This window comes from Camelina sativa, chromosome 10, assembly GCF_030686135.1.
Source record: "Camelina sativa cultivar CO46 ecotype springtype chromosome 10, ASM3068613v1".
Lineage (NCBI taxonomy): Eukaryota > Viridiplantae > Streptophyta > Magnoliopsida > Brassicales > Brassicaceae > Camelina > Camelina sativa.
Genome location: NC_141889.1, coordinates 9,110,705 through 9,135,717, shown reverse-complemented (window position 1 = coordinate 9,135,717; position 25,013 = coordinate 9,110,705). Strand labels below are relative to the sequence as shown.

At 33.5% G+C, this 25,013-nt stretch overlaps 5 protein-coding genes and 1 pseudogene across 12 annotated transcripts; 4 read left to right on the top strand and 2 right to left on the bottom strand.

Annotated features, from left to right (window-relative positions):
• Positions 1 to 411: 411 nt before the first annotated feature.
• On the top strand, positions 412 to 4,807 carry LOC104718223 (cationic amino acid transporter 1). The gene is made up of 3 exons (XM_010435932.3): positions 412 to 1,144; positions 3,115 to 3,777; positions 3,940 to 4,807. Exons 1-3 carry the CDS (start codon positions 733 to 735, stop codon positions 4,659 to 4,661), a joined length of 1,797 nt encoding a protein of 598 aa, XP_010434234.2. The 5' UTR covers positions 412 to 732; the 3' UTR covers positions 4,662 to 4,807.
• A 6,527-nt stretch (positions 4,808 to 11,334) lies between these two features.
• On the top strand, positions 11,335 to 14,014 carry LOC109126822 (U3 snoRNP-associated protein-like EMB2271; annotated as a pseudogene). Its single transcript, XR_015568232.1, has 7 exons — positions 11,335 to 11,372; positions 11,489 to 11,534; positions 11,935 to 11,948; positions 12,593 to 12,939; positions 13,010 to 13,492; positions 13,567 to 13,632; positions 13,720 to 14,014. The product of XR_015568232.1 is annotated as a U3 snoRNP-associated protein-like EMB2271 (transcript).
• LOC104718219 (dolichyl-diphosphooligosaccharide--protein glycosyltransferase subunit 2) lies at positions 13,777 to 20,139 on the top strand. Of its 4 annotated transcripts, XM_087469329.1 has the most exons (22): positions 13,796 to 14,008; positions 14,134 to 14,263; positions 14,376 to 14,759; positions 14,874 to 15,021; positions 15,164 to 15,359; positions 15,445 to 15,534; positions 15,733 to 15,795; positions 15,994 to 16,063; positions 16,231 to 16,295; positions 16,656 to 16,710; positions 16,837 to 16,958; positions 17,046 to 17,161; positions 17,547 to 17,616; positions 18,082 to 18,186; positions 18,290 to 18,379; positions 18,463 to 18,611; positions 18,734 to 18,845; positions 18,922 to 19,005; positions 19,143 to 19,223; positions 19,314 to 19,538; positions 19,623 to 19,745; positions 19,849 to 20,139. In XM_087469329.1, exons 4-22 carry the CDS (start codon positions 14,876 to 14,878, stop codon positions 19,963 to 19,965), a joined length of 2,079 nt encoding a protein of 692 aa, XP_087325455.1. In that variant the 5' UTR covers positions 13,796 to 14,008; positions 14,134 to 14,263; positions 14,376 to 14,759; positions 14,874 to 14,875; the 3' UTR covers positions 19,966 to 20,139. The 4 variants fall into 4 exon arrangements, with proteins under 4 accessions (XP_087325454.1, XP_010434229.2, XP_087325455.1 ...); XM_087469328.1 differs by having other exon boundaries at positions 13,777 to 14,008; positions 14,134 to 14,759; XM_010435927.3 differs by having other exon boundaries at positions 13,791 to 14,263.
• LOC104718220 (uncharacterized) lies at positions 13,821 to 14,400 on the bottom strand. Its single transcript, XM_087468518.1, has 2 exons — positions 13,889 to 14,400; positions 13,821 to 13,824 (listed from the first exon to the last, which is right to left on the bottom strand). Exons 1-2 carry the CDS (start codon positions 14,398 to 14,400, stop codon positions 13,821 to 13,823), a joined length of 516 nt encoding a protein of 171 aa, XP_087324644.1.
• A 321-nt stretch (positions 20,140 to 20,460) lies between the features above and the next one.
• LOC104718217 (ADP-ribosylation factor GTPase-activating protein AGD12) lies at positions 20,461 to 23,265 on the top strand. Of its 4 annotated transcripts, none has more exons than XM_010435923.3 (9): positions 20,461 to 20,727; positions 21,161 to 21,237; positions 21,354 to 21,435; positions 21,624 to 21,699; positions 21,812 to 21,975; positions 22,051 to 22,201; positions 22,339 to 22,461; positions 22,565 to 22,660; positions 22,751 to 23,265. In XM_010435923.3, exons 2-9 carry the CDS (start codon positions 21,198 to 21,200, stop codon positions 23,030 to 23,032), a joined length of 1,014 nt encoding a protein of 337 aa, XP_010434225.1. In that variant the 5' UTR covers positions 20,461 to 20,727; positions 21,161 to 21,197; the 3' UTR covers positions 23,033 to 23,265. The 4 variants fall into 4 exon arrangements, with proteins under 4 accessions (XP_010434225.1, XP_010434228.1, XP_087325457.1 ...); XM_010435926.3 differs by having other exon boundaries at positions 20,590 to 20,727; positions 22,568 to 22,660; XM_087469331.1 differs by lacking the exon at positions 20,461 to 20,727 and adding an exon at positions 20,740 to 20,849.
• LOC104718216 (pentatricopeptide repeat-containing protein At4g21170) lies at positions 23,149 to 25,008 on the bottom strand. The gene has a single exon (XM_010435922.3). The coding sequence runs from the start codon at positions 25,006 to 25,008 to the stop codon at positions 23,251 to 23,253; it is 1,758 nt and encodes a 585-aa protein (XP_010434224.1). The 3' UTR covers positions 23,149 to 23,250.
• Between the last annotated feature and the right edge of the window lie 5 nt (positions 25,009 to 25,013).

Sequence of the window (25,013 nt, the reverse complement as noted above, 5' to 3'; positions counted from 1 at the left end):
GTTATTTTTGTTTTTCATGGTTTATTGGAGGTAAAAAGATAACCCAAATAAGTATCACAGTTCTTGGATCTGACATCGTTTAATATAAAATTGAGAAAATCAGTATTAAAAAATAAACATTAAAAAATAGATGAATCCAATGTCTTTCTTGAGGCAAAGAGGAGCAATTGCGGTAAGTTTTTGGTGTGTGAAATTCGAACCAAACTAGTTTATTTCTTTTCTTATTTTTGACATAATTCGATTTACACCTTGTTTGTATGTATGTATTATTTTTTGACAATTTCTTCTTTGTATAAAAATTAAAAAATGTCAAAGAATGCAACTACTGACCAAACTAGTCACCTCATAATCATAATACACAAAAATCTCATGGATTGATTCTATCATTTAAGGTTTCTAATTCCATATTTAATTTCTCGGTATCGTAATTCCAGCTAATTACACAAAAATATTGTTTACAGAAACGTCAAAGGATACCTACTATTACTATAAGTAAGGCAGACTTTAAGATCCCAAATTTATCTGTTTATCTGTTACTTACAAAAAAAAAATTAAAACAAAATCATACGCTTTTCAGTTTCATATACTCTCTCTGTATTTTCCCAAGTTTCTAGTCTCCATTCATTGTAAACTTGTATTACAAAACCGATCTCAGATTCTGAATCTCAATCAGAATCTGGATCGTAATAATTTCTTGTTTATCCGGACCAAAAAAAAAAAAGAAAAAAAAGAATGGCATCGGAACAAGGTGGTGACGCTGGCCTACGTAGGCGAGGCTGTTCATGCACAAAAGACGATTTCTTACCGGAGGAATCGTTCCAAAGCATGGGGAATTACTTTAAGGCACTTAAAGAAACACCTAGTAGGTTCTTGGATCGTATTACCACTCGTTCACTCGACACCGACGAGATCAACGAGATAAAGGCTCGTAGTGGTCACGAGATGAAGAAAACGTTGACGTGGTGGGATCTGATGTGGTTTGGTATCGGTGCTGTCATTGGCTCCGGTATATTCGTTCTCACCGGACTTGAAGCACGTGAATATTCCGGTCCCGCGGTTGTGTTGTCATACGCCGTCTCCGGTGTCTCCGCCATGCTCTCCGTCTTTTGTTACACCGAGTTCGCCGTTGAGATTCCCGTCGCTGGTAATTAAAAAATACTATCTTATTTTATTGTATATTCTTGTTCAAGTTTTTTTATTTTATATAAAATTTTGAATAATTAGGATAAGAACAAAAATATTTTAACAAGTTTAAAATTTAGTTTTACACCTTTGAACCAAAACGCAAGTTAAATCTTTTGATTCAATCATTTATGTTGTTTCATTTTCCCCGCAAGTTAAATCTTTTTTTTTTTGGTTCGGCGTGAATTAAGTTTTGTCCCATGTTCTAGGGTGTCCCTAGTGTAGTGGTTTAGTAACGAAAGATACGTTTTTACATATAAAATTTCAGAAGATCCTTTTTCTGTATCAGTTAGACAGTCACTTTCATTCACCGTAGACCGATAAAAGTATACTATTTATGTACATAGAGTCAACCATACACTATGCTCTTTAATACTTTTAAACGCATAGGAATATAGTAGTTACGTTGTTTCGTTTGTCTTACTGTAATAAAATAGGTACAAACTTTTAGATGATAAGGACATGCTCGCACCTACCATTGCTTGTATTCTTTATAGAACATAAACTGTATATTATCCTGTATTGAGTTTTCAACTATCGTGGCCTGACGGAATCTCCGGGGTCAATTAATTAGTTGACTTCAGAGGGTCGTTCACAATTTCACATACACATGCTGCACTTATCTGTCTATCGTATAATCTTACTATTATAAATTTGATATATAGTAGCCAAAAATATTTATCTTCTTGTTGACAAAAAAATCACAAAATTGTCCAATCGGATGATTGATTATTATATTTTAGTTGATAGTTAAGACCATTTTATTGCTTATTTTTGGTGAATGTTTAAACTAGGGCTGGGCAAAATAACCGATAACCAAATAACCGACCGAAACCGAACCGAAAAAAACTAAACCGAACCGAACCGAAATTCTTCAAATACCCGAATGGTTAGTAAAAATCTATATCCAAACTAACCGAAACCGAACCGAACCGAACCGACAATTAAATGGTTAACCGAAATATCCGAAAACCTAGAAGATATCAAATATTATATACTTAATATTATGCAAAACTATAAAATAAACTTAAAATATAAATTATTTCTAGATTCAAAACAATTAAATATTTTAAATAATCAATATATGTAAATGTTATTATTTTGAATTTACAAAGTTAAATACTATTTTGTAAAATTGAATCAATATTTTTCCTTTTTTTGTATTTTTGTTATTGTATATTTGGTTAATTTTGGTTATATTCGGTTAGTTTTGGTTATATTTGGTTTATTTGGTTAATGTTAATATAATTTATGTTAGTTATGGTTATTTATTTAAATAACCAAACCGAAACCGAACCGAAAGAAACCGAACCGAACTAAACCGAAATTTCATAAATATCCAAATGGTTACTATATTACTATATCCAAAATAACCGAAACCGAATACAACCGAACCGAAACCGAATGGTTAACCGAATGCCCAGGCCTAGTTTAAACATTCTTTTTATAATTAATTTAATACTCTATAATTATAAGTGTCTTTAGTGTTTGCAAAAATGTTTTTAAGTGTCTAGTTAGAAACACTTTTACACATTTAGAGATATCTATAATTAAAATTAATTATTAAAAAAACATTTTAGACATTCTCTAAAAATAACTAATGAAGTCTAAGCTAACATATATTGTTCACAAAAGGGGGCAAATTTGTCGCCATGTAATTAGATTTTCGTTTTGGCTTTAAAAGTAATAATAATTTTTGGTCGGTAATATATCAATTTTTATCACAATTTTAATTCTGGCCGAGGTCTCCTAGTAAGACTTAACATACACACAAATATATTATATTATTTCCACATTCATTACAACAGTTTAAAATTTGTTTTTTTGTTCTGTCTATATACTGGTTTATAGTTAAAGAATAACCAAAAAATATTTAAGTACACACTAACGTATTTACTACCGACGTTACATATTCGTCAAATGTATATTTAGGCGGTTCTTTCGCTTACTTAAGAGTGGAGCTAGGGGACTTCATGGCATTCATCGCCGCCGGAAACATAATCCTCGAATACGTAGTCGGCGGAGCTGCCGTGGCTCGATCATGGACCTCTTACTTCGCCACTCTTTTGAACCATAAACCTGACGACTTCCGCGTCATAGTTCCCCGTCTTGGCGAAGACTATAGCCACTTAGATCCAATCGCCGTCGGAGTTTGCGTGATCATTTGCGTTTTAGCAGTCCTTGGCACAAAAGGATCCTCAAGATTTAATTACATCGCTTCTATAATCCACATGGTCGTGATTCTCTTTGTTGTTATCGCGGGATTTACTAAAGCCAACCTAAAAAACTACAGCGATTTCACTCCGTATGGCGTTAGAGGAGTGTTTAAATCCGCGGCGGTTCTTTTCTTTGCCTATATTGGATTTGATGCTGTTTCGACGATGGCTGAGGAGACCAAAAATCCAGGGAGAGATATTCCTATTGGTCTTGTTGGATCGATGGTGGTTACCACGGTTTGTTATTGTCTCATGGCGGTTGCGTTGTGTCTCATGCAACCGTATAGCCAGATTGATCCGGATGCGCCATTCTCGGTTGCTTTTTCGGATGTTGGATGGGATTGGGCTAAGTACATTGTCGCGTTTGGTGCCCTTAAAGGTATATAACAACAATTTTGGCCTTGATTAAAATGTTGCGTTTGTGTATATGTTTACATTTGATTTTTGTATATTCTAACTAAACTCACAATCCTAAGCATTATCTTAAGCAAACAAAACTTGGTTTATGTGCCACATCCAAACTAATCGTTGAAATGTGTAGGTATGACGACGGTTTTGTTAGTTGGAGCCATTGGTCAAGCTAGGTACATGACGCACATTGCCCGGACCCATATGTTGCCTCCATGGCTAGCTCAAGTCAACGCAAAGACCGGAACACCGATTAACGCTACCGTGGTAATGCTCGCAGCGACAGCTCTCATAGCCTTCTTCACAAAACTGAGAATTTTAGCCGATCTCTTGTCTGTTTCGACACTTTTCATCTTCATGTTCGTTGCTGTGGCTCTTCTCGTCAGAAGATATTACGTCACCGGAGAAACATCTTCTCGTGACCGTAACAAGTTTTTAGTGTTCTTAGGTTTGATTTTTGCGTCCTCAACCGCGACTGCTGTATATTGGGCCTTGGGAAAAGAAGATTGGATTGGATATTGCGTTTCGGCTCCGATATGGTTTTTGTCTACAGTTGGGATGAAATTTCTTGTACCGCAAGCTAGGGCCCCGAAAGTTTGGGGTGTTCCTTTGGTCCCGTGGTTGCCTTCAGCTTCGATCGCTATTAATATATTTCTTCTTGGTTCGATCGATGTCAAATCTTTCATTAGGTTTGCAATCTGGACAGGTATTCTGCTTGTATATTACGTCTTGTTTGGGTTGCACGCGACGTATGATACAGCTAAGGCGACGTTGAAGGAGAAGATGGCGTTGCAGGAAGCTGAGGAAGGTGGTGTTGTTGCTGATAATTCTGGTGCTACAACTTTAGATCACTAGTGTTTTTAAAAGATATTGGCTTTGGCTTTCCATTTTTATTAAGTTGTCAGATTCTTCATTTCTTTAATTAGGGTTCTCTCACATATTGTAATGTCTTTTGGCTTGTCTAAATTTTCAATATGTTAATAGATTTTTCATCATCAAAACATGCATTAGGTCTGGTTTTATATCCGACACACATTCGTGTTGTATGCATTGGCGGATGTACGCTGGTCACAGGGGTTAGTACATCATATAAAATATTATTAAGTTTTGATTTAGAAGGTTATATGTTGGTTAAGGTTTATAAATAGAAATTTATAATTTACAATTAAATGATACTAGGTTATATTCCATGCTTAAAGCACGGTCCATATTTAAAAAAAAAATATATAATATAATAATAAAAACTATTGTTATATATTTTTTTTAAAATTATTTTGTTTGAGATAATATTTATTTTTAATTATTCTATAAATCTATATGTGTTTTTAATACGAATTATTTTAGAATCTTATAATATTTTACTTTTTATGTGTATTACAGTTTTATATTGTTTGTTTGTTGTATTTGCATCAATATTTTGTGAAATTTGAAGTAGTAATTTTAATATGATAATTGTGAGCAAATAAAATTTATTAATTTATCAACTATATAAAGTTAGTTTTACCAACCCGCCAATGTGAAAATTAAAACAATCATTTTTACATAAATTGAGTAATATATGTTTTACATTAAAAAAAAGAGTAATATATCTTCATTTTTAAAAATTTAAATCACAACATATGCAGAAAAAATTCTGAATATTTACTAATTATAAGTATTATGTGAAAATTCTAAACAATTTGTAAATAAAATAAAATAAAGATGATAGGAGAATCATAATTTAAAATCTTAATAAAATCTTTGAAATCTAGTTATTAAAAATAATTTTATTGTCTACTTGGATATAAAATCATAGTTTTTTGAAATTCTGATTGGTTTATATTTTTTAAAAAATATTTAGTAATTTTCGTCCATAATTTTATTAGAGAGAGATAATAATTTTTTTAAATAATAATTATTTGTATTTTTTTAAAATCTTAACTGTTAATTTTTTTTTCTAGTACAAGTTAGTTTTGATTTGAATAGATTTGTTTTACTTTTCTAAATTTTTATTTATTTTTGATCTCTCAGCGTTTTTTATTTTTAATTAATTATATTTATTTAGTTAATTAATTAACCTTAATAAAAAATTTCTAATGGCAATTGAATGTAATTTTTTACACATTTTAAATTTAGTTTCATATTTGTACTTCTCAATTAATATAGTAGGATGATATGTGAGTTTGGATTTATAAGAAAATTATGGTTTATGTTTGGGTTTATAACTTAAAGGGAGAGGGTAGAGTTTAGATTTTATAATTAAATAAAAAATTTTGTCGGTTTGAGTTGACAAATAAGAATTAAAATTTAGATTTTACAATTAAAATAAATTATTAGATGTGTAGGTTTGAGTTGATAAATAAGAATTAGATTTTAGACTAGATTGGGAAGAAATTTATTTTACATCCTTACATCTACTGTAAAACCTCCATAAAGTAATAATGTTGGAACTTTAAAAATCTCAAAACTTATAGAAGTTATTTTATCGATAACTTATAAATTTATTGAGAAAATTTTCTAATTTGGTTAATTTTTAATAAAAATATTCAAAAATTAATTTAATTGTAATAAATAACACTTATATAGAATTAATTACAAGTAAAATAATAATTGTCATTTTTTGAAAAGAAACACAAATTAAAACCGAAGCATTAAACTAAATTAAATTAAATCTTGGTCATTGAACTTGCGACGAGAATATCCTCTCTTTATGTTTTTGTCACTTCCATTCCCAAAAAAAACAATATTTATCATATTTATTCTATGACGGTCATGGTGGTTTTTGTAGGCAGTGTAAAAAAAAAACTATAGTTTGGATATTTTTAAAAAGTACACTTTTTACTACTAAAAAATGTAAGAATCCCAAAATAACAAACCTACCGATAAAAATGCTTTTAGTGAAATTAATTTGGTGAAGTGGTACCCATCATCAACACTTAAAGGGTTTAAAATGTGATTTTCTTTACATAGTTTTTTTTTGTTTTTTTTTTGGACATTAGCTTTATATTGCTTTTTCTTTTTCTTTTAATTGTTGAAATCTCATTATTATTATTATTATTTATTTTAATATTTCTGTTCATTGTTTTGCTATATGTAATTTATTTTACTTTCTCTATTAGTTTTTATATACACAAAATAAAACAACATATTTCTGTTTGTTTTGTTTTAAATTTAAAACTAGTGATCGACCCGCACATATACATTTTTTTTTAAATGTTTAGAAACTTTTATATTGTAGTTTATCATAAAATTAAAGATTATGTAAGTCTATATGTTAAAATATCATGGCAAGCGTAATTGGCCATTAATATTGAAGTCCAAATTTATTTTGGAGATATGGTTCGTTTGTTGTAAAAAGTTGGGTCATTATTGGATCCAATATTCATTAACAATTTATATGTACTGGGAAAAAAAACAAAAGAAAAAGATGAAACGACAAACACAAAGATGTGTGTCCAAAACAAAAATCGATTCGAGCAAATTGATATGATTCACCCGATAATCTTGGGCGCGAATCCGAATCCAATCCGAAAACTCGATTAAAGCTCTATCATCAAAATATCTTGTTCGATTATCTAAATCATGTTTTAGAAAAATCCAAATATTTAAGGGTGGACGTAATTCCTTTTCCGTTTCGTCATGTCTCATCCAATTGTGTCATACACTCTTTCCTAAATTCCTGTTGCATGAGACACTTTTTTTATTTCCGATTAGAAACGACATTTAGGCAAAAACAGGAACTTTCGACATTCTGTATGGAGTAACACAAACACAAATATAATTATATTTATATATCATATGTTATAATATAAATATTAAAAAAATAATTGACTTTTTTCATCTTGTTAATTTATATATGATTCATCTAGTTTAAAAATTATAATTGTTACAGGTTTTTTTTAAGTTTAGTTGTAATTTTTATAAAATAATGGTATTAGTGTTAGTATTGGCCTATTGGGTCAGTTTGTAAATAATTACCCACAAAATGTTAATGAGCCTGTATATGATTTCACTTTAATTGGGCCGTAATATCCATGAAATGTCATTAGGTGTTTTGTGAAAAAAAAAATAAGAGAACGAAAAGGAAACGAAAAGACATACAAAATTGGGTCTTCTTCTCCACTCCTCTTCGACTCTTATTCTCAACAAAGCATATACGATTACAGCTGAATCTAAATCGATATTCCCTTTTTTTCTAAAATCCGGATACTTCTTCAATATCTTTTTCGTAGTTAGAGTACTGATTGTCTGAACAGGTAAGTTAACAGTTGGAACTGTTGTTTTAATTTCGTTTAACAATTGAATTTGTTATTTGCCTTTTCAATTACTTTTTGTCTATCGTTTTAATTGATTTTCGATGTGAGATCTGTATTCTTATAGATTGTTTTAAACCTGGTTTTTGTGGTTTTTGAAGATTTTAATTTCTTATTTTTTTCAAAAAAGTAGCTTTCTAAACAGAGTTGTTGTTAATTCATCAAACAGGTCAACCGTTTTCCCTAGGGCAAACTCAGATCCACCACTACAATAACTGCTTTTTGATGTTATTGGAAATCGATTGAACTAGTAAGTTAATAGTTGGATATATTTCTCTAATCAAACCAACAGTTTAATTTGTTATTTGATTTGTAATCTAATTGATGCATTTCGTTTGAATATTGCTTTGACGTGGAATTTTTCCAGTGTAAATCCGGTATGAGACTTGTTGATCCTTTAGAAATAAGTTTGCTTCATATTCTTTTTATTAAAATCTTATAAAATTACATTGTATACTTGTCAGTTCTTCTTTTTAAATCTGGGTTTTATTGACCTTGTCAGGATATGAAACAGTTGAGGACTACGATATCAAAGATAAGTAATGAAATCAATTTTAAGTTTAAACTAATTACGGGTTTTAAAGTTTACTAAACTCTAATACGAATTTGTTTTTTTAGGCTGATTCTGTTTTTACATTAAGATGAGTACACTTACAAACTGGCTGTAGAATAAAGAATACATCATCATTTGTTACGTGTAAGTTTTTCATGTTCCATATTCATCTCAATGTGTTGCTTTTTAATCTTGTCTCTGTTTTGTAATTATATATGATTGACAAAGAATAATTAAAGAAAATAGTTTAAATTCGATATTTTTAAAAATCTAAAAAAGGAAACAAATATTTAGAAAACAAAAGTTCTTAATAGTATGGAATTTTTTTTGAAATAAACTTACGGTAGATACAGTAGGTATACTTCAAACAGAAAAAACCACATTAACTTATTACAAAATAATCTTAACAATAAAGATAAATCATTTGTCCTTGAGATAATACATACAACGACATTCCTTCACAAAAACGTTTTCTTTTTGGACAAATCACAATAACGTTTCTCTGTAACAAAAACTATACTCCCCTACACCATCTTCGACAGTCTTTTCATCCATTGTAATATCCTTTTCGAATATCAGAAGTGGTATAGATTATATATTCAAAAATACGTAGAACTTTAAATCTTAAAAATATTAAAATACAGAAAACACTAAAGAAATATTTTTACCTTGATGAAGGATTTCTAAGCGAGTTATTTCAAATTCTGAAACATTCTTTGAAAACAACATTCATAGTTTCCTTCTGAGGGTTTCCGTCTTTATACACACAAAAAATATTGTAATGACCATTGCATCATTTACATCATGACATGCTGTTCAATTATTGTCAGCAAACTTCCCCCACAAAGTAAATGACAGACGCTGGTCACTGCATTGAAAATATTTCGTCTTTATTATTTTTTAGCTCTTTCTCAAGAGAGAAAATCTGTTATCACTACCTTGTGTCTTGCAGCTCAACCTCTAATCTCTTTTTCGGTTTGTCACTGAGCTTTTCATGTCACCAATAGAAAACACTTGGCCAACAACATCTGCATTAGAAAATAATTATTCAATACTAATATTAAAAATATTAAGCTATATATATAATTTAAACTAACAATACGTTATAGCTATCCGAGAACTTTACTAAGGCTCTTGTAAGTTGAAAGTTCTCTATTCGCCACTCACTAAAGACAATATAAAATATTTTCAAAAGTTTTTGTAAAAATAATAAACTTACTACCGTATTAGCCAAAATCATCTCTAGAATCTCTCTAGTTTATGTGGTATACTGCTTCTGTGTATGCACAATGTTGACTTTTATTTTCCATGTTGTTTTGAAGGCCTTAAGTTCGTAGACATGAGTGAAACCATCATTGGGAACCATCTCTTCTACTAAGGTGTTTTTCTGATCTATTTTTCTACGTTTGATGTGTTTTTAAGTGTATGCCGTATTCTCTTGTTTATATAGAAATTTTAGTTATGAGTTGTTGCGATTGTGGTAATTGTAGAATATTCGGAAAATCAATTCTAGTTTTTCAGTTAATGTTTTCATTTTCTTATTTGTTTGAAGAGATATGGTAGAGGACGATTGTTGATTGCATTAAAATCGTAATTGTTTTTGTTTAACATGATTGATATTATGGTAAGTTTTTGAAATCAAATATTGTTCTCATCTATATTAACATTTTTGAAGTACATTTTGTGTTATGCCCTTTTAGATTTGTTTATTTAAAAAGTTATTCATAACATTAACCCCTAAAAAATTTCCAAAACTAACATTACTCTAGATTTTGTTTCCTAAATATTTTACATTTTATTTCAATTAAAAATAACAGTAATCAATATGGAAATATAAACTATCATATATTTAACCATACATTATGTTGTGTTTTGAAGATATTTTATATCTGAATCCTTCGTAAACAACGAAAGAAACAATTTGATTCCCATTTTGTTTTTCCAAAATCTGTGAGCTTTAATTCTTAACGTAAGAAAAATTTCGACTGACAATTATTTTAATATTATAATTAACATATATAAACTTAATAAAAAATTTAATTATTACGAATATATAAAATTAAAAAATTCTAAAATACTATATAATGTGGTTATATAGTAGATGAGTTATAAAGAGAACATGTTGAAATTAATAAAATATTATTAAATTTGTGTTAACACGGGTTAAATCCTCATATAATTATTTATCAACACTACTAATATTAGAATATTTGACATAAAATCAAGTTGATTTAACTAAGATTGTATAAAATATTAAATCATTAGGAAAAATATGACTTAATCACCGCGTATAATTACTGATTATGTATTTAGATCTCTTATTTTGTTATAATAATTAAAAATCAAAATAGAATCTCAAATACTAAACAAAACAAACTAAATATAACAAACAAATGGTCATGAAGTGTATTGAAGGTTAAAAAATAATATAAATTTAGTTATTCCTCTATTTACAAAACATTCAATATTTAACAAATAGATACAACATAAACTATAAATTATAATAGAAATTATATGTCCGCGGTGTACCGCGGGTTAAAATCTAGTTCGCATAATTTTAACAGATTAAATTACGATGGAAATGATTTACTATGGTGATGATTATGGCAACAAAATTGTTATGGTATATAATTGAAACAAAGCTGTTTGGATTTGCCTTGTTTTGAATAATTGACGAACATATATGGCAATTATTTACTATGGTGACGTTTATGGTGAATGGTAAGTTGTCTAAAACGGTTTTGTTTAGAATCCCTGATATGTTAGAGTTTAGATGACTAACGAATATTATGGTTGGTATTTGCAAATTATCTGTTTGGATTTAATTTTACTCACAGGTTTGCGAGAACTTACATGTTTGGACATGCATCTACAATATATAAGGTCAGAATAAGCTTATGTCCAAACACTTTGGGTTCATGTGTTTCTACTCAAAAAGATTACCTTTTTGCCCTCAAATACTTTTTTCCTTGTTCTTTAAGATTACCTTTTTGCCCTCAAATACTTTTTTCCTTGTTCTTTGCTTTTCTATGTCGTAGGGGCATTGTATGATATTCTTGTTTTATTGTTTTTTTTTATTCCTAAGTGTGCTTCCCAATTAGTAGTATAGATTAAAAAGATAAAGAGTTGTATTAAATAATTGGCCCCATTAAAATTTATTTTTAGGTCCCCCACTGCATACACATAAACAAAGAGTAATTCTGTTAATAGTATAACATTTCACAGGACACCCTTTCTTGCATTTTTCACCATGAAAGACCTGTGGCAAAACTTCATGATGTAGAGGAACATTTTCAGGTAATAACCTTTTTGCTTCAACATTTCGAACTGTACCGATACTCATCACTACACAAATAAGAAATTATAAATTATAAAACTGCATATAGATTTCCGTTACTTGTTTAATGCATGAAATTTTAAAACTTACCTGATGTAAAAATTAGGAACATAACGAAAGCAAATTTTATTGGAGATTTTTCCATTTTTTTGCTTGTAGTTAAGAGATTTTAACAAAAGATCACGATAGTAGTATTTGAGGTTATTTTTGAAAGATAGCCAGAGATTACTTTACAATATATATATAGCAGAGGTTGTTACATAAACTAGGGATACTACACTACCAAAAAGAAGGGATGTAAAAACGTTGATTTTTCATAACTTCAGTTTCAAAAGACTTGAATAGTATGGTTGGTATTAGAAATGCCATTAATAAGGGTTGACATTAATATTCTTTGTTTCGGTTTTAGAAATGACATTAATAAGTTTAGCATCTAAAAGTTTCGTCGGTTTTAGAAATGACCATTAATAAGTGACGCTAAGTTTACTTTTATGATATTAATTTATTAATTAAATATGTAATTAACTAAAAATTTTGATACAATATTGTGGTCGAGAGGACAATCCACAATATTGCAAACATATTCACAACTTTACCAATACAGTTTTCAAGAAACACGGAGTAGTGATGAGTTTCGTGTTATAGACTTATAGTCAAACACCAACAGTCTGTTACAGCAGTAACTCTATCAGATGACAATTCGAGAGGGTTCTCAGTTTCAAAAGACGTACTATCCTGCACTGGGATGTATCTTCTGGTAAAAGCGAAGAGTACAAATGGCCAAGCGATGAAGTCTTGAGGTCACACGGGTTAAAATTCGAGGAATCTTGGAATGAAAGGCATAACAAGTACAATCCCTAACACTAGCGGTTAGCTCTGATGGCTAGTATCTAGCAACTGGAGGAGTTGATTGCCATGTTCATTTGTGGGATGTCCGCATACGAGACCATGTCTAATGGTTTAATTCCTATCTTATTTGTTTCACTGTGTGTTGCTGTATCAGCCTCTTTAGTTATGTATCTACAGGCCTTTACAGGTCATCGTGGAATTGTTTCTAGTCTATGCTTTAGACAAGGAACTGCAGAAGTCTTTTCTGGTTCATATGATAAAACATTCAGAATATGGGATGCAGAAGAGAGAGCTCCTATAGCGCTAAGTTTTGGACACCAGCCTCAACTCCTAAGCATTGATGCTCTTCGCGGGGATGCGATATCAATGCAGTTACATAAGGTAATTGCGTTCAACTTGAGAAAAACTGTTGTGAAAGCCTTCATATTGACTTGCTTATCTCTATCTACGTTTATCGTTGGTTAAGAATGCTCACCCCGTGAATAGCTGATGATGATTCTGTTTTAACAGTACATCAGCATGTTCTTGGGTCAGTTCAGTCGCCGTCTGCAGAGGTAGCCATCTCGCTGCATCGGGAGCTGGTAATGGTTGTGTGCGTTTATGGGGTGTTGAAAGTGAAGCTAGAGCAATACAACCTTTATACGAGCTTCCACTTGTTTGTTTTCCTAGTTTGGCTCTTATCGCCTATTTGTATGATACTGACATCCAAGGCTTATGATCTTTTTGCAGCCTGGGTTTGTCAACTCTTTAGCTTTTGCCAAATCTGGTCAGTTTCTGATCGCTGGTATTGGGCAGGTACTCAGCTTCCTCTGATCACACATGTATCTCTATCTTCTGTGTAAATTCCAATCTTAATATTGTTGTGTTTTGGATGTATGGCAGCAACCGCGGCTTGGAAGATGGGGCTGTATAAAACGGAGTCAAATCACGCTCTAAAGCAGCCTTCTTCAAATGTTCAGGCAATGCCTCAACAGCAGCTTCCCTCAACTTCAACAAATTAGTCTCCGCCACACGTTTCGCCCTATGCTCTCTCATAAGCACTCTACTATACTCTTTAGCAAGTCTCTTCCCATCCTCTACCGTAACTTTATACTTAGGCAACTCATCTTCCGTAAAAATCCCTAACGAAATGTAATCCAATCCCGGAGTCCCAATCCTAATCGGCTCAGTGGTAATAGTAATAACTCCCATTTTATATCCACTTTTCTTCTGAATCTCAATCTCTCGTTGTCTCGCCTTACTGATCAACCCTAGCTTCTCTCGTTTCGCCTCTCGTTCTATATCCTTGGGTCTTAGGTAACGAACAGGGCAAGGAGCGTTTATGCATTGGTCGTATAGCTTCTGATTCTCATCTGAGATTCTTCCTTTTCCTTTTCCCGCTTCCTCACCACCTCCTCCGCCGCCGCTTCCGCCGCCTTTCTTGATTGTGAGTTTGTTGCGCTTCAGTGGTTGACCTGTCTTCAGCTTAGCTTTTCCTTTAGGGGTTCCACTTGCGTAGCATTTCTGAAGAAGATTGTAACCCACTAGCTCGATTTTAGGTTTTGGTCTCGCGAATCGGATCATTTCTGTGATGCTGATCTTCTCCTCAGAGCGGAGCTCTCCGTTTGGAACGACGATGGTGGTTGAACTGTTAAGGTTTTAGGGTTTTCTGACACGTCGTCGTTTCATATCTTAAACCACAATGTCACTGGAGTGTAAATTAAGCTGGAAACGAGGGTAAATTCGTCATTTCAGTTGCTGTCACCAAACTCACACTCATAATTTTTTAGCCTTTTGTGCTCTTTCTCTCTGGTTACGTCCTCTGGGGTTCAAAAGTCATTAGATCGATCCTACGCTTTCCACAAACCTCAGTCTCCGTTGACTACTGAGACTCGTCGACCTCTGATCCGCTTCTTTGCCTTGTACGGATCTACTTCCGATCTGTAAGAAGCTTAAATCTCCGGTTGTTTTTTCTTTTCTTGATCCATCCGTCGTAGATGCGTAATTGTTTGGATTTTGATAAGTTAATCTGTTTTTTTTTTTTTTTTCTTATGCAGTGATGATGGCTGGAAGTGGTTTACATTTTGTGGTTCTGATACTCGCCGTAGCAATTTGCGGTGCTGCTTCTGTTTTCCAGCCGATCTCAGACTCTCACCGATCTGCGGCTGTGGATGTCTTCGTACCAGTCGATGGATCCTACAAAAGGTTGGTTTCTCTATATACTTAGTTAACATTGTTTTGATTTAGGTGTTTTTAATGACATTTCACTGATTACTACTTAGTTCATGAATTGTTTTGTGTGTGTTACCTATCTAAAAGTTTGAGTTTTTTCGTTTTCTTTAATCAGCTTAGAGGAGGCTTATGAAGCATTAAAGACTTTGGAGATACTTGGAATTGATAAAAAGTCTGATCTTAGCTCAAGGACTTGTGAGAATGTGGTTAAAGTTCTAGGATCGTCTTCTTCTACTCTAAAGGATGCATTCTATGCTTTAAGCGTTAATGGGATTCTAAAATGTAAAACTGGTGAAGCTGTTCTTCTTAAGGTAAACAATTGTCTCCCTCTCAGTATCACAAAGTCGTTTACCTTAAGTGGTTAAAGTATGCTCATTTTTTATTCCTCTTTTGAAGGACATTGTTTCTCAACTTCAAGCTGGTGTTAAAGGTGCAAAGTCATTGCTTGATTTCTACTATTCTGTCAGAGGTTTGGTTCTTGTTAAGGTAAATACGGATTAGACTTTTGATGGGCGTCTTGAGTGGGAGTAATTTTAAGAGAGTTTTGTTTGTTTTTGGCTCATTACATGGAAGTGTAAAAATAGTTTTGGGAATAGTTTTGTTTTATTCAACTCCATAGCTCTGGCTTTCTGCTTTTCCTTTTTACTGGCTTCAGGGTTTGACCTCGCCTTTCCGTAAATACAGGAGCAATTTTCTGGAACTGATCTAAGTATTGGAGATGCCGAAGCCATTTTCCGCTCCATCAAGGTTTTAACATTTCTAGCTCACCTTTTATTTTGTTGTTGTTGAACTATCAGATGTTACATTGTACATTTTGAACTATCAATTTTAGACTCTTGTAGAAGTGTAGATATTGTTGACATGTTACCGAAATTCAGTTACTGCATTATTCTACTTAGATTGTTTTCAGAGTAAAATTTGGCTGATATTGTGCATTTGTGTCAGACTCTTAGCCAGACTGATGGAAGATGGCGCTACAGCTCCAACAATCCCGAATCAAGCACCTTTGCTGCTGGTAAGTAGTACAAATCGGATTAGCCCTTCGTATTTCACAATGCTCAAACGATAATGACAAACCTTTTAGATTCTGCATCTCTTCTTTTCTTGCTTCAGCTTGTTCACTATTTTTGCTCCATTGTTATATCTTTCAATCTTCTGAACATAAGATTTTGTTTTCCTCAGGCTTAGCCTTCGAAACGCTTGCTGGAGTGATTTCATTAGCACCTTCAGAGATTGATCAATCATTGGTAAGTGAGATCTTTGAGCCACTATAGTACTGATTTCCTGAGAATGTATTTTGATGAGACATCACAGTATCTTGGTTTAGTGTTGATCTGCTTTTGGTCTTGAACCCTTTTATTAACTAAAATAAGAATTGTGTTCTGATTATTATAAATTCCAAGTCCTAGCTACAGGGAATTGTGTTCTACAATTTTGTTTTGATAATTATAAAGAATAGTGTTTTTATAATTCTGCATGTCTGCCTGACTTCTTATTGGATTATGCTGGTGGTTTTTTTGAATTCCTTTTTGCTATTTTATCTGGTAGTTTGGGTGATTAATGTTGGTCATGTGATGATATCTTCATTCATGTTTGTCATCTTGTAGATCCAGACATTGAAGACTGGTATCCTGAAGCTGTTTGACAGTATCCAAAAATATGGTATGCAGAAAACGACTTGCTATCTTATGTATATGGCTATATGCATAAGAAATCTTTTCAGTCTCTTCATTTTTTCACCTGTTTGGTTTTGCGTTTATGGTGTTTAATTAATTTTTGGCATTTTAGATGATGGGACATTTTATTTCGATGAGAAGTCTGTCGATGCAAGTCAAAGCCCAATCTCAACTACTGCATCAGTAATTAAAGGGCTTACGTCATTTGCAGCTTCAGAATCTACAGGATTGAACGTATGTAATACTCACTCATATTTCTGTTTATCCTGTTCTGCCAGATGTGTTGATAATTCACATTCGTGTTCCCATTCTCTCATGCAGCTTCCAGGTGATAAGATAGTTGGTCTTGCCAAATTCCTTCTTGGTGTTGGAATTCCTGGTGATGCCAAGGATTTCTTCAATCAAATAGACGCACTAGCTTGTTTGGAAGACAACAGGTAAAGCTACTTTCATGCGATTTTCTGCATTTTCGTTTCAGTTGATTTCAGTACACATCGAAGACGGGATTTCAGTAACCTTGAATTGAGTGAGTGAAAGACATAAATTTTCAAGGATCAACTGTTACCTCTGTTCTTCTGTGTTAACAGTTGCTTTTGGTAGAGGAAAACTGTTTCGCTTTACATTGTCAAATTATTTGCATGTCTTGTAGTATCCCATCCTAGTTTTTTTAACAAAAGAAATACTGCAGAAAGATATCTGTAGGGACGAATAGAAGTTTAAAAGTTCGAAAACTCGTGAAATTTCATTTATTATACTCTCGCTGAAAATTCGTCATTCTATTTGAAGAATAATATGTTCTATGGTCACTCTCTATCATTTCAGGTTTTCTGTTCCACTCATCTTGTCTCTTCCATCTACCGTCATTTCATTGTCAAAGAAAGAACCTTTGAAGGTACCTTATCATAAACTGGCATGAAAATGTGACTGGCATAGTTTGGATTTTCTTTTTCTCTTTCCGTAATCTTATTTGTTTCCCCTCTTGGGTTCATACAACTCTCTTCAGAGTTCTGGGTGCTGTATTTTAGTAGGGAAGTCTTAACTTTGAACTCCCTGGCTTTGTTTACGTGTCCCTGTTGATTAGTGGTAGTTTAGTAGAGAAAGTCATAACTTTGGATTTACTGGCTATTATTATGTCTCCCTGCTGATTAGTTGTAGTTTAGTAGTGAAAGTCGTAACTTTGGATTTTCTGGTTACAACTTTGGGATTAGCTGATATTTGGTTTAGAGATGGCTCTGTCTCATAGCATTGCATATTCTTAGTAGAGGTCTCTCATCTATTTGATAATGACTAGACCCTTCGTCCATTAAGTTTTTTTTGGGTATATTATTCTAATATGTTAATCTTTATCTAATACTAGGTTAAAGTTAGCACTGTACTCGGTTCTACGGCACCAGCTCTTAGTGTGAAGCTCACACAAGCTATAAGTTCTAGATCAAAGGATTCTTCTGTAATTAATAACCAGGTAAAAGAGTGTAGCTTCTACTGTTTGAGCTCGCATTCGTAAATGTTCGGTTTTCTCTGTTTTGGGCCGGTTTACATGTTTCCATGACATTTTGGGAGTACAGGAGCTTAAGTTTGACGCTGACAGTGCAACATACTTCCTGGACTCTTTTCCCAAAAACTTTGATGTTGGAAAGTATACATTTATATTTGAGGTATTGCTCTTGTTAGTTTCTATTACACCCAAAGACCTCATATATATGTATATTGATAACATTCTAAGCTTCGTCTTCTGCAGATTGTTTTAGATGATTCAGCAAATGAAAAAGCATACATAACCGAAGCTCAAACAAAAGTGCCTATAGCCGCCACGGGAGTTATTAGCATTGAGAATGCTGAAATTGCTGTACTTGATAGTGACCTTGGGAGCGTTGAATCTCAGAAAAAGTATGTCACCTGTATTATTGTTTAACAACTTCCTTTTTGCATACTGTGATTGCTTGCTTAACCATTTTTCTTAGGATTTATATTCATCATTTTGTTTCCTGTTTCTCTTTGCAAATTTGTAGGCTAGATTTAACTAAAGACGGAGCAGTATCATTATCCGCAAACCACCTCCAAAAGCTACGCCTGTCATTCCAGTTAACTTCTCCACTTGGCCATGTATTTAAGCCACACCAGGTTTGTTCATTCCTGATCCCACTTATAAAAATTGTTTTGCACTGTTCGCTTTCTTGAATTGTTTACTTCCATGCAGGCATTTTTCAAGCTGAAACATGAGTCACAGGTCGAGCATATCTTTCTCGTGAAAACTTCTGCAAAGAAGTCTGAATTAGTTCTAGTTAAGTTCCTTATACTACTAGGTTTTGAATTTCTTTTGCATAGAATACTTATCTTCTTGTTTTTTGTTCTGTCTCGACTTATCTTCAATTTTGACGCCCAATACAATATTAATGATTAATGTTATTTTTTTTTCAGGATTTTCTTGGATTGGTTGAGAAGCTTTACTACCTCTCTGGTAAATATGAGATCCAACTAACCATTGGAGATGCTTCGATGGTAAGTACTGTTCTTTAAGTTCCAATGCAGTTGATTTATATATTTCGGGAATTTGTACAATGTTATTATCTTCCTTTCTCTTTTTTCCAGGAGAACTCTTTATTGAGTAATATTGGGCACATCGAATTAGACCTACCAGAGCGTCCAGAGAAGGCGCCTCGTCCTCCTGTACAATCTACTGAATCTCACTCGAGTTATGGACCAAAAGCTGAAATATCACACATCTTCAGGATTCCTGAAAAGCTTCCAGCAAAACAGCTCTCACTAGTTTTCTTGGGTCTTATAGTCCTCCCATTCATCGGTTTCCTGATTGGGGTTAGTCGCCCTTTGCTTGTAAATAGTATACGAAGAACATCATCACATTTGTTTCACTACTCATATAAACCTTTTATGTTTCAGCTTACACAGTTGGGAGCGAATATAAAGAGTTTCCCATCGTCGGCTGGTTCTGCAATACCCGCTCTACTTTTCCATGGCGGAATTGCAGCTGTTCTGCTTCTCTATGTGCTGTTCTGGTGGAAGGCAAGTCTTTTCATAACCCCCGATTCTTGTTTAGACTATTAAGGAGACCATCGCATATACAAGTACTAATCACAATATTGTTTTGTTTTGTTGCATTCTACAGTTGGATCTGTTCACGACACTAAAGGGAGTTTCCTTGTTGGGAGTGTTTCTGTTGTTCGTGGGACACCGAACTCTCTCTCAGCTCGCAGCAGCATCGAACAAGTTGAAATCTGCTTGAAGAGAAATTCACTATGACGGATCTTCTTTTTTGGTTTCTGCGTTTTCAGTTTTGTAGTAGTATTGCTTATATAGATTATGGGAATGGTGATTAGACAATTCGAAAAAATTTCAGAGTTTACTTGAACTCTCTCAGTTTAGTCTTAAAAAGTTATCAAGAGAGTCTCTTTCCGTAGCCTTTTCGTTGAACCAAATCAAACGAGATCATAATTATTAAGGTCATCATTTAGATCAATTGAGTTTCGTAATTATTAACACTATTACTGTTAGTTGGAAAGTTAAAAAGTCTTTTTACTAAATTAAAGAAATAGTAGGCAGCAGAAATATTGAAACTTAAACGGATTTTCATTGTATATATATTTTTCTCTTTTTTTTTATGAATAAAAGAAACTGGTCAACGACAAGGAAAGAGTACTATTTGGTAATTGACCTTTAACATGGCATCGTTACAACTTACACAACTTTTACAATTCTTTTTTTTTTTTGTTTTTTTAACAACTGCAAATTTTATTAACTTGAAAAAGGTTGATACATACAGACAGATACGGAATTAAATGAGAAATGAGGAAATTCAGAAAAGAGAAAAAAAAAATACTACTTAAAAGAAAAGCACGTAGACGTAGTTGTCATTTGTAAGATAATAATTATATTTGTTCGTCTGAAATTTTTGTAAGAAGAACATATCTGTCTCTGTCTCTGTCTCTCTCTCTCTCTCTCTCTCTCTCTCTCTCTCTCTCTCTCCTCTCCTGCCCTCTCTCCCTTGGTAAGAACGTCCAATCCAATCTCTATATCTTCTTTTGTTCCAAATACCGTACATTTTTTTTTCGTTTCTGATCGTTCTTTATCGCTCTTTCTGTATCCAATCGAGTTTGAGTTTCATTCTCTGTGTAAGTCGAATTTTTCCTGTCGGTCATGTTTTCGTCGTTGAAATGGTATTTGCAGCAATGGATTTAAGATTGGATTTTTTTCTTTTCTTTTTGGTCTCCTTAATTTTTGAATTTTCGATTTATGGGAACATGAATCATTGCTGATGATGATCTACAATTGGTATTTCTGCGGTCGTGGCTTTCCCAAAATGTTTGGTTTTGGATTTTGCAAAGCAGAGTTTTGATCTCTTTAGGCTTTTTTACATTTAAATGGATGAAAGTTTTGATTTTTCCTAACGTTATTGTGCGTTTTCTTTGTTCTGCGTGTAGGATTCTGTTTGATGATTGCTAGCTTTTTATAAGAGCAATGAGTTATTCTGGAGCCGGACTCGGAAAGCCTGGCTCAGGTAAACCATTTTTATTCTAAGGAAGATTTATCTTCCTTTGTGTGTTCATATATATATAGTCCATATGATGTTTTTACTTCTGGCGTGGAATTCACAAATGAGTTGGTGGTTCACAGGTAAAAGGAGAATAAGGGATCTTTTAACTCAATCTGATAACCGAGTATGCGCTGATTGTGGCGCTCCAGATCCTAAGTGGGCGTAAGTTTATGCGATTCTTTAATGTTTTATTTGAGTAAACATTGTATGCTTCTCTTGCAGTTTGATTACTGTTATGTTTTGTTTTCCTGCCATAGCTTTTCTTGTTTCCCTACTTGTGTTTGTTCCGTTTTTTTAGTATACCCACAATCTTTTAGTTGTTTAATCAAGGCATTGGTGGCTTATTACAGGTCAGCTAATATCGGAGTGTTTATATGCTTAAAATGTTGTGGTGTGCACAGAAGCCTTGGCACTCATATCTCAAAGGTTATGTCTCTTTGCTTCTCCTTTTACTTTTTGTTTATCTTTGGTGAAAATTTGCATTAAAGATGGCTTACAGAATCTTTTGCAAGTGTATTGATAGTTTTCAACTTTCCAGGTCTTATCCGTGACATTGGATGAATGGTCAGATGAAGAAGTCGATTCTATGATTGAAATTGGAGGAAATGCCTCTGCAAACTCAATTTACGAGGCGTTTATACCTGAAGGAAGCTCTAAACCTGGACCTGATGCTAGTCATGACCAACGTATGAGGTTCATTAGGTAGGTTGCGAAAACCCGATAAATAGTGTATATACACCTTCATTGTGAAATATTCATCTTCAAGTCTTTATTCAGGTCGAAATATGAGCACCAAGAGTTTCTAAAACCAAGCTTGCGGATCACATCCGGGAAGGCCTCTAGTACAAAGAGTTCAGCATATCTTTCATCAAGTCTATCTAAAAAGATTGTTGATAGCTTTCGCACAAATTCATCATCGCAACAGCCGGTAAAGCTTCTTTATTTTTCATCTTACTGTTAGAATCAAGTGGAGCAAACTCTTTGAACTTGCATATTGCTAAGTCTTCTGATTTCATAGTGTTTAAACACATTTCGTCCCTCTGTTGTAAATTTAAACAATGACAGCAACTTGAAGGCATGGTTGAGTTTATTGGATTGTTGAAGGTGACTATTAAAAAGGGTACTAATTTAGCCATCCGAGATATGATGTCAAGTGATCCCTATGTTGTCTTGACTCTAGGACAACAGGTAATTAACTGAATGCTTTCATATCTTGAAATATGTTCTTACCATTGCTTATGTGATCATTATTGTCAACTCATTTCTCTGATCTTTATCATCATATTACCAGAAGGCTCAATCTACTGTAGTGAAGAGCAACTTAAACCCGGTTTGGAATGAGGAACTCATGCTCTCTGTTCCTCATAACTATGGCTCAGTGAAATTGGTAAAAAGCTTGGTCTAAACTTTCAAGAATCTGTAAACAGAAGATTTTTCTCTTACGGTCCTTTTTTGTCTTACTTTCTGACATTTGCAGCAAGTGTTTGATTATGACACATTTTCTGCTGATGACATAATGGGAGAAGCTGAGATTGATATCCAACCTCTGATTACTTCTGCAATGGCTTTTGGAGACCCTGAGATGTTTGGAGATATGCAGATTGGGAAATGGCTGAAATCGCACGACAATGCTCTTATAGAAGATAGCATCATTAACATTGCAGATGGGAAAGTGAAACAGGAGGTTCAAATCAAGCTTCAGAATGTTGAATCTGGTGACTTAGAACTAGAACTGGAATGGCTGCCTCTTGACCAATAAATAATCAACTATGTAATAGGGTCATATTATATACATATTAAACAAACCTTCTTATTGTATTCATTCATTACAACTTTTTTCCCTTTGTTCTTGTTTGAAATTTTGAAACTTTGATCTTTAAAACTCTCTTTGATATTTTTGTTGTAATTTTCTTTTTACAGATTAGACTTTTTTGTATAACTCAAACATGTGTTTTGATTCAACTGAATTAAAAGTTATCATTTGAAACCTAAGATAATACGCTTATAGGTTACTAAATCAGGTTTCATACCCAATTTCAACATTTCATCATGAGATCTCATAGCTTTCTTCATTTCCTTCACACGACACAACCCTTGAATCATAATCGTAAAACTCTTGCTGTTCACTGAATTCATCTCTTTCATGTACTCAAACACTCCAACTGCTTCTTCCACCATCTCTCTTTGTCTCATCATAAGCCGATCAAGAACCGCATTATAAGCATTCACATCCAAACTTCCTTTCATCTTTTTAATCTTTTCATGAAGTACCATGGCTTTCTCTAAGTTTCCACTTCTGCAGTAACGATCCATCAATATTCCGCATGAAAAGGAATCGAAATAAACCTCCATTTCAAGAACAGAATCAAGAAGCTTCTCTGCGCGTTTCCATCTTCTTTCTCTACATAGAGATGCTAAAACTTCTGATAACTTGTGCGTACAAGGAATGAAACCTCGCTTTATAACATCTACAAGCAATTCCTGTTCTTCCTCTGGCATATGATCATCTCGGCAAAGAGCATTAGCGAATTCGTTATAACAACTCTCATCAAATACTGTAATACCTTTCCGACAAATCAATCGATATACATCAACAGCTTCTTTTGTTCTCCCTTTTCTAGACAGTGCCTTTAACATACAACCGTATGTCCCATCTCGCAACCTCACTGTTTCACCATTGCAGGCTTTACGGAAAAGCATCTCAGAGGCAAACGTTTTCCCCATATCGCAAAGTCTTTCAATGATTTGATCATTCACGGTCGCATCATCTAAAGCAAGATATTTTTTCTCCACCATCAATCCAAGAACCTTATCGATCAACTCTGCATCTCCCAATCTACAAACATCATCCAATACGCAACAGTAAGAAGAGAAACTCAACTCTAGTTTCTTATCATCCATCACATGAATTACATTAAACACTGCATCAAACTCTCCAGTCCTGCTATAACATTCCACAAGATTAGTGTAAATCTTGCAGCTTTCAACACCTGTTTCCATCAATTTAACAACACTCTTTGATCTCCCTTGTTCACACAAAATCTGAGCAACCAAATCCCAAGTTAACCCATCTGAGACAACCCGGTTTCGAACCATGGCACTATACAAACACAAAGCCACTCTAAACTGACCTTCTTTAACCAGAGAATCAAGAAGAGAGTTATAAGCAATTTGACAAGGTGAAAGTCTCAATCTTCTCATAAAACCAAACACTTCCAAGCCATTTTGGTAACAACCCTTCAAGGCATAACACTCAAGAACTAAACTAAGCGAGACAGAGAGTGAAACTTCACCTTCAAACCACCGTTGCATCGATCCAACAACTAAAGACACAGAATTGGTTTCAACCACAGGACGCAACAGCGTTTCTGCTCGTTCCAAGAGACCTGATTCGGCAGCAACCTCGATTACTCGACACTGCGACCTAATATCCGGTTCAAACCGGAGATGGGTTTTGGCAAAATCGAAGAAATCAAGAGTGGTTTTAGGGCATTTCCGAGTTTCACGGAGGATCTGGAGAAATATCGGCGGTGTAAGTGTTGACCTAGGGAGCTTTGATTTAACATACTGAAGATGAGTGATCCAGTTACGACGTTGTAAGAGAATTGAAGAGATCTCAGTAGCTACTCGGGACAGATTCAGTTGAGTTTTCCAATCAGAAGCAGAGGATGTCGATGGAGTGGCTGAAGTCGAGAACCGTTTAATGAATCCAACGCTTGTGTGAATAATAATCATTTAGG

Bases quoted from the DNA above. Each gene is read 5' to 3' on its own strand.
- LOC104718223 (XM_010435932.3), top strand. From the start codon at position 733: ATGGCATCGGAACAAGGTGGTGACGCTGGCCTACGTAGGCGAGGCTGT. The intron at 1,145-3,114 runs GTAATTAAAAAA...ATGTATATTTAG, and splicing joins CGTTGAGATTCCCGTCGCTG to GCGGTTCTTTCGCTTACTTA. The intron at 3,778-3,939 runs GTATATAACAAC...TGAAATGTGTAG, and splicing joins CGCGTTTGGTGCCCTTAAAG to GTATGACGACGGTTTTGTTA.
- LOC104718220 (XM_087468518.1), bottom strand. From the start codon at position 14,400: ATGATCCGATTCGCGAGACCAAAACCTAAAATCGAGCTAGTGGGTTAC.
- LOC104718219 (XM_087469328.1), top strand. From the start codon at position 14,876: ATGATGGCTGGAAGTGGTTTACATTTTGTGGTTCTGATACTCGCCGTA. The intron at 15,796-15,993 runs GTTTTAACATTT...CATTTGTGTCAG, and splicing joins CCATTTTCCGCTCCATCAAG to ACTCTTAGCCAGACTGATGG. The intron at 16,959-17,045 runs GTATGTAATACT...TCTCTCATGCAG, and splicing joins CAGAATCTACAGGATTGAAC to CTTCCAGGTGATAAGATAGT.
- LOC104718217 (XM_010435923.3), top strand. From the start codon at position 21,198: ATGAGTTATTCTGGAGCCGGACTCGGAAAGCCTGGCTCAG. The intron at 21,436-21,623 runs GTAAGTTTATGC...GGCTTATTACAG, and splicing joins GCTCCAGATCCTAAGTGGGC to GTCAGCTAATATCGGAGTGT. The intron at 22,202-22,338 runs GTAAAGCTTCTT...AAACAATGACAG, and splicing joins ATTCATCATCGCAACAGCCG to CAACTTGAAGGCATGGTTGA.
- LOC104718216 (XM_010435922.3), bottom strand. From the start codon at position 25,008: ATGATTATTATTCACACAAGCGTTGGATTCATTAAACGGTTCTCGACT.